This window comes from Leuresthes tenuis, unplaced genomic scaffold, assembly GCF_036924035.1.
Source record: "Leuresthes tenuis unplaced genomic scaffold, fLeuTen1.0.hap1 SCAF_12, whole genome shotgun sequence".
Lineage (NCBI taxonomy): Eukaryota > Metazoa > Chordata > Actinopteri > Atheriniformes > Atherinopsidae > Leuresthes > Leuresthes tenuis.
Genome location: NW_027325366.1, coordinates 32,897,937 through 32,906,032, shown reverse-complemented (window position 1 = coordinate 32,906,032; position 8,096 = coordinate 32,897,937). Strand labels below are relative to the sequence as shown.

At 40.6% G+C, this 8,096-nt stretch overlaps 2 protein-coding genes across 2 annotated transcripts; both read right to left on the bottom strand.

Annotated features, from left to right (window-relative positions):
• Positions 1–354: 354 nt before the first annotated feature.
• LOC140319270 (trace amine-associated receptor 13c-like) lies at positions 355–1,444 on the bottom strand. Its single transcript, XM_072396859.1, has 2 exons — positions 1,281–1,444; positions 355–1,159 (listed from the first exon to the last, which is right to left on the bottom strand). Exons 1-2 carry the CDS (start codon positions 1,442–1,444, stop codon positions 355–357), a joined length of 969 nt encoding a protein of 322 aa, XP_072252960.1.
• A 3,039-nt stretch (positions 1,445–4,483) lies between these two features.
• Positions 4,484–5,570, bottom strand: LOC140319269 (trace amine-associated receptor 13c-like). Its single transcript, XM_072396858.1, has 2 exons — positions 5,410–5,570; positions 4,484–5,288 (listed from the first exon to the last, which is right to left on the bottom strand). The coding sequence occupies exons 1-2, from the start codon at positions 5,568–5,570 to the stop codon at positions 4,484–4,486; spliced, it is 966 nt and encodes a 321-aa protein (XP_072252959.1).
• Positions 5,571–8,096: the final 2,526 nt, after the last annotated feature.

Below are 8,096 nucleotides of genomic sequence, written 5' to 3'. Positions count from 1 at the left end.
TTTAAAAAGATTTATGGATGTTTGCATGTAATTTTAGTCCTAATTTAAGAATTTTTACAGCTCAGTGATTACAGGCATTAATCTGGTGTCACAGTAATAATACTGCAGTGTTGATATGCTCCTCTGAAAGTGAGAAAACATCCTCACCTACATTTAAATATCATCGAAATAGTTTAAGAACAACAGCCCTCAGAACAGGCGTCCTCTTTTAATGCCAATTATGTATTTCACAGGTTTAACAAAAGTAAACCCATAAATTTGAACTTGATGTAATTGATGATGTGTTTGGAACTCAAAGTATCTTCACATCTAAATACTTTTATCTGTGCTGAGCTCAAGTATCATGAAGTGTCTTTACATCATGTTGATGTCACAGGAGTCAGGCTTCAGTATCTGAAGTGTAACAATGAGCTGAATGGCTTTCCTGAACCAGGGGTAAAAAAAGGCATAGATTATGGGATTTAGACAGGAGTTAAAGGCATACAAACATGCTACAAAAGCATCAGATGCACTGAGAGAGCTATCTTGGCCTGAGAGAGTAACACAATAATATGGGCACAAACACAGTAGAAACACAACCACAACAACACCGAGAGTCCTGGCTGCTTTCAGCTCAGATTTCTTAGCAGTTACTGAATGTTTGAGATTGGTGGCGGTGATATGAGAGCGCATGGCCCGAGCCTGAGACACAGCCACCACAAATACTCTGAGATACAGAACTATAATTACAGCAATGGGAACAATGAAGGAAAAAGTCAGATCTGTATATCCTGCAATGTCGTTAACAACAAAGACACATTCTCCAAAGCCGGAGTTATACCTGCCTGGCTGTTTCAGGTTATCCATCACAATCAGACTCTGAAATATTAATGAACCGATCCAACACACACAGACACAGATCTTCATTCGTTTCTGTGTGATTTTGGAGGTGTAATGCAGAGGGTAACAAATAGCCACATAGCGATCAATAGATATAATCACCATGTTTCCTGTGGATGCAGAGCTAATGACATATGTTGAATACTGATATAGAGTACACATGAGGTCACCAAGGAACCAGCCGTCAATGAGCACAATAAGAAAGAACAACAAGATACCGACAGAGAAGTCTGACACAGCCAGAGAGAGGAGGAGGAGGTTGGTGGGAGTGTGGAGCTTCCTGTGGAGGAACAACAGAAACATTTCAACTCTTCTTGTCCCTTATATCAGTTATCATTCATAAGAAAGCGGATACAGCACAGAGTTAAACATGAAAACATAAAAAAATAGTGTGTTTCTACCTGAAGTGTGAGATGGAGATGATGACGAGCGTGTTGAGAATCATAGTCAGCACAGAAATACAGGACAGCAGAACGTAAATCAACATGGTCTCAAAGTGAGGAAGCTGTATCCTCCTGCAGGAGGTGTTGAGCTGTGGAAAGCAGAGTTCAGTTTCCTCCTTCATCACGGGATGGAGAAGCTGCTGAACTCTGACTGCTCTCTGACTGAAACCCTTTTATATGCTTCCTCCTTCTTTCTCACGTTTCACTACGGCTTTGGTCCCTATAGAAACTGATGTTCTGTAACTTCTATGATTGTTGTCAAGTGTGATTAAAGGTTGTCGATTGTTGTTTTTCATGTTGCCCAAACTATATATTTTTCTCACCTTAACACACTACTTTTTGGTTGCAGTTGTTTGCATAAATATATCCAAACTAAAAAAACTTTATGAGACTATCTACCTCACTTAAACATTTATTTGTGGTATTTGTTGACATAAAATTACACTCAAAACATATGTGACCTTTAGTGGTCATGAGAGTGGTGACCAAGTAACCATTTATGGTGTTCCACAAGGTTCTGGACTGGGATGAATTCTCATCTCTGAGTACATGTTACCTTCAGGGAACATCATGAGCAACTGGGCACAGTGAGGGTTGGTGCTCCCATGGAAAGAATAGCAGTCAACCTGATGAAACCACTGGATGAAACTGAAAGACATGACCAATACATTCTTGTGTTAGAGTATTATCTTAGCAAGTGGTTGGAAGCTTACCCACTGCCCAACAAAAAGGCCTCAACAGTAGCAGACAAGACCGTCTCAGGGTTACAATAGGCCAGCCATGTTGGGTCTGCCCTCATCAGCTGTATTTGAACAGGGCAGCCATCTTGGGTCTGGCCCCTCATTAGTTGCTATGGGCAACAGCTGCACCTGCCAACTGTCAAATCTGCACCTCACTTTGTCCCCTTAAAATCATGGGGTTTAATAATGAAGCACAAGTCTGGAACAAACGGTCGCTGTTTGAAAAGTAGAAGTCGTATCCGAATAATTCTTGAACTGTGAGTGCCAGAAGGGACGGGGGAAGCCAGCAGTTTTATTTTTATTCTGCTCCTGTGTGTGGCTCGTTTTTTATGGCAGTCTTAAAATGATTCTTTCACATTGATTTTATGGCTCGGCCTGTTTATAATAGCAAAGTATGGGAGCTGGAGTGTGCCTCTCTGCGCTCAGAGTTGATCTGTGAGAAATCTGTGAGGCAAAGCTCAACGAGAGTCACATTTGGTGAAAGAGGACTAAAATACCTACGTTCTGGAATGGGATGAATTCTTATCTCTGAGTACATGTTACTTTCAGGGAACATCATGAGCAACTGGGCATAGTGAGGGTTGGTGCTCCCATGGAAAGAATAGCAGTCAACCTGATGAAACCACTGGATGAAACTGAAAGACATGACCAATACATTCTTGTGTTACAGGACTGTCTTAGCAAGTGGTTGGAAGCTTACCCACTGCCCAACAAAAAGGCCTCAACAGTAGCAGACAAGACTGTCTCAGGGTTACAATAGGCCAGCCATGTTGGGTGGAAAGAGTGCCTTTACTATATTATCTCTAGTTCGTTTTCGATATGTAGAAGCACAGTAAGGAACATCCTCAAAACCCCCTTTCTTCTCGCTTTTGGCTTATTTAAGATAGATAGCATGTAGCTGGAGCACCTTTGTGAACTATCAAAATATGCTACCCATGATATAAATTGATTTGATTACACTTTTTATAGTTTGACACACAAGAGAAGAAAACACTTACTTTATGCATTTATTTGCTATACAGAGAAAACCTTAAAGTAACAATTTTTGATAGGGTAGTCACATAGACTAATTCCCCTTCAGTTGCCCAACAGCTGCCCACAGTCAAAGCAGTCATTATAACATGTTTAGATGATGTTAGGAAAAATAGAATTATTGTGTTAGTCCAACTAAAGCTGGACTTTTAAAATATATCTAATAATGTTAGAATAAGCACAGTAACATTACACTGGAGAGAAACTAATCATTGTCATTAATGCTGACCGATACTGGACTTTTAAGATACATGTACACATGTCAGTCTTAAATTGTATTCTCCATGTGTACATGTGTACTGTTTCCCAACAGTAAAGTGACACAAATGTTATTAGGTTCTAAGTTCATGCTCCAAAGTTCCATCTACTAGTAAAAACTGTAAAGTGTATATTAATCCATGTGAAGTCCCAATAATAATAATAAAAACATTTCCAGACTGTCGCTCTGCTCTAATAAAATCTTGATTTTATAACCGCAGCCTCATCTAACAGAATCACCATTCAAGTAACTTAAAGGCCATCTCTGTGCAGTGAATTCAGCTGGACTTACATGTACCAAGATCTCCCACAGAGGAGGTTAGAAGCAGCAGAATATCTTGAACCTTTTCTCATACAGTCCACAGTGTTACAGTGTCTGATAAACTTTAGCCAATAACCTGATTCCACTCCTGTACATGTAAACATTTACATGGACGGTGGTCCAGTTCAATGGTCAAGTCAAGCTGTAACTGTTGCTCGACTTCTACATGTTTACATTTATCAGTTTGTCACTTATCATGACTGTAGCTGAGGAGGAAGAGCAGTTGTGTGCCTATCGAAAGATGAAGTGTCCAATTCCTCCATCTGTGTGTGACAGAGAAAGAAAAGCACGAACTGAAAAACCCTGCATAGCTGTTCTGTTCTCTATCAATAATTACATTTGGAAGGTAATTATCCAAGTGCTCTAGTCATACATTTCATGTGAGGCCTTCGAAAAGATTACCAGGGAAGATACAAACTAGACTGACACAGAAAGATGGAACTTTAAAAAGATTTATGGATGTTTGCATGTAATTTTAGTCCTAATTTAAGAATTGTTACACGTCAGTGATTACAGGCATTAATCTGGTGTCACAGTAATAATACTGCAGTGTTGATATGCTCCTCTGAAAGTGAGAGAACATCCTCTTACCTACATTTAAATATCATCGAAATAGTTTAAGAACAACAGCCCTCAGAATAGGCGTCCTCCTTTAATGCCAATTATGTATTTCACAGGTTTAACAAAAGTAAACCCACACACTTGAACTTGATGTAACTGATGATGTGTTTGTGGAAACAGAGGAACTCAAACTATCTTCACATCTAAATACTATTATCTGTGCTGAGCTCAAGTATCATGAAGTGTCTTTACATCATGTTGATGTCACAGGAGTCAGGCTTCAGTATCTGAAGTGTAACAATGAGCTGAATGGATTTCCTGAACCAGGGGTAAAAAAAGGCATAGATTATGGGGTTGAGACAGGAGTTAAAGGCATACAAACATGCTACAAAAGCATCAGATGCATTGAGAGAGCTATCTTGACCTGAAAGAATGATACAATAATATGGGCACAAACACAGTAGAAACACAACCACAACAACACCGAGAGCCCTGGCTGCTTTCAGCTCAGATTTCTTAGCAGTTACTGAATGTTTGAGATTGGTGGCGGTGATATGAGAGCGCATGGCCCGAGCCTGAGACACAGCCACCACAAATACTCTGAGATACAGAACTATAATTACAGCAATGGGAACAATGAAGGAAAAAGTCAGATCTGCATATCCTGCAATGTCGTTAATAACAAAGACACATTCTCCAAAGCAGGAGTTATACCTGCCTGGTTGTTTCAGGTTATCCATCAGAATCAGATTCTGAAATATTAATGAACAGATCCAACACACACAGACACAGATCTTCATTCGTTTCTGTGTGATTGTGGAGGTGTAATGCAGAGGGTAACAAATAGCCACATAGCGATCAATAGATATGATCACCATGTTTCCTGTGGATGCAGAGGTAATGACATATGTTGAATACTGATATAGAGTACACATGAGGTCACCAAGGAACCAGCCGTCTATGAGTACAATAAGAAAGAACAACAAGATACCGACAAAGAAGTCTGACACAGCCAGAGAGAGGAGGAGGAGGTTGGTGGGAGTATGGAGCTTCCTGTGGAGGAACAACAGAAACATTTCAACTCTTCTTGTCCCTTATATCAGTTATCATTCATAAGAAAGCAGATACAGCACAGAGTTAAACATGAAAACATAAAAAAATAATGTGTTTCTACCTGAAGTGTGAGATGGAGATGATGACGAGCGTGTTGAGAATCACAGTCGGCACAGAAATACAGGACAGCAGAACGTAAATCAACATGGTCTCAAAGTGAGGAAGCTGTATCCTCCTGCGGGAGGCGTTGAGCTGTGGAAAGCAGAGTTCAGTTTCCTCCATCATCACAGGATGGAGAAGCTGCTGAACTCTGACTGCTCTCTGACTGAAACACTTTTATATGCTTCCTTTCCTCCATCTTTCTCACCTTTTCTCTATGGCTTTGGTCCCTATAGAAACTGATGTTCTGTAACTTTTATGATTGTTGTCAAGTGTGATTAAAGGTTGTCAATTGTTGTTTTTCATGTGTCCCAAACTTTATTTTTCTCACCTTAACACACTACCTTTTGGTTGCAGTTGTTTGCATAAATATACCCAAACTAAAAAAACTTTATGAGACTGTCTACCTCACTTAAACATTTCTTTGTGGTATTTGTTGACATAAAATTACACTCAAAACATATGTGACCTCTACTGGTCATGAGAGTGGTGACCAATAGAGGTTGCACATTTATGGTGTTCCACAAGGTTCTAGACTGGGATAAATTATTGTCTCATGAGCAACTGGGCACATTGAGGGTTGGTGCTCCCATGGAAAGAATAGCAGTCAACCTGATGAAACCACTGGATGAAACTGAAAGACATGACCAATACATTCTTGTGGTACAGGATTATCTTAGCAAGTGGTTGGAAGCTTACCCACTGCCCAACAAAAAGGCCTCAACAGTAGCAGATAAGATTGTCTCAGGGTGGCTGTGCTGGTACGGGGCACCACACACTGCACACAGTGACCAGGGCACCAATTTCAAGTCTGCTGTGAGCTTTTGGGGATTGAAAAGATACAAAGCACATCTTTCCACCCACAATTAGATAGACACGTGAACTGCTTTAACACCACATTGCCAAAAGATTCTGGTCACTATGGCAGAGCGCTGCCAGTAGGACTGAGATCTAATGATCCCATTTGCAGTCAAGGTGGATTGTACAACAAAACATGGCTCCACTGGCATCACGCCTAATATGAGGCCATTTGGGCGGGAAATAACTGAACCAGTTTACTTGGTTGCAGGTTCCCCCACCAAACAATGACTGAATTAATGACCCTCCACTGTACTACAGCTTTCCCACCAGTGGGCCAGAGAGGTTATAGGAAAATCAGTGGAGTGTGTAAAGAGACAGAAAAACAAGAACATCCGCCAAGTGTAGTATCAAGTTGGTGCTGCAGTGTGGCACTCAGCCACTAAATGCTACGTGGTACGAAAAAGAAACCTGAAACTGAGTCAGGGTGTTGGTGGATCGCTGCCCTGCTCAGGTATTGTTGTGTTGAAGTTTTGTTTTTTAATTGTTGTTTACTCAGAGGCCTGTTCAGGTAAGATAAGACAAGACTTTATTGTCATTGTCACTTTTGCAAAGTTACAATTAAATGGCGCTCGACTGATATAGAGTTAAAACAAACAAACAAAGTATAAAAATAATTAGTGAGATAAAAGTGAGTAAAAGTAAAAAAAATTCCAGAATTGACACAGGTATTTACAAGAATTGCACAGGTGTAATAGTATAAACAGAATAGAATATAGACAGACAAAGTTGTGTTGATGTAAACTGAATTGTATTGGTAATAAATATATACATATATGTATAAAGGAGAAAAGGAGGGCCTCTTTATAATGGTATTGTGTGATGGGATGTCTAAGAGACCAAGGCTGTCATGTTATTTTGTATTAGGAGCAGAGATAAAACAGGCTGGCATAAAGCTGTTACAATAGGCCAGCCATGTTGACTCTGCCCTCACCAGCTGTATTCGAACAGGGCAGCCATCTTGGGTCTGGCCCCTCATTAGTTGCTATGGGCAACAGCTGCACCTGCCAACTGTCAAATCTGCACCTCACTTTGTCCCCTTAAAATCATGGGGTTTAATAATGAAGCACAAGTCTGGAACAAACGGTCGCTGTTTGAAAAGTAGAATTCGTATCCGAATAATTCTTGAACTGTGAGTGCCAGAAGGGACGGTGAAGCCAGCAGTTTTATTTTTATTCTGCTCCTGTGTGTGGCTCGTTTTTTATGGCAGTCTTAAAATGAGTCTTTCACACTGATTTCATGGCTCGGCCTGTTTATAATAGCAAAGTATGGGAGCTGGAGTTTGCCTCTCTGCGCTCAGAGGTGATCTGTGAGAAATCTGTGAGGTCAAGCTCAATGAGAGTCACATTTGGTGAAAGAGGACTAAAATACCTACGTTTTGAGGTAAAATTGGTCTAGATCAGGCAGACATTTTGGACGTGAGAGGAATTTGTTGGAGAATGTTTTTTTTAAGCATTTTAGAGTGGGAGTTAGAGGGTGAGAGACATGAGATGAGGTCCTCTGGCTACCTAAAACGTAGCTGCCGTTGTGTCAAAGCTGTATGATCTATAAACAAGCCCTTTACCACAGTTAAAGTTGAGTCTATTTTTCTTCCCCTTGTCTTGTCCAGCATTACGGCAGCAGAATTGTAATCTGATTACCTTTTATGCCAAACAGATTTGCTTTGCCAAGGGAAGCTTTATAAAGCTCCCCTTGATGCCCATCAACTGCCCATTCATCCATCCATCCATTTTCTATACACCGTCAATCCGTCAATCGGGTAGCGGGTGGGCTGGAGCCTATCCCAGCAGT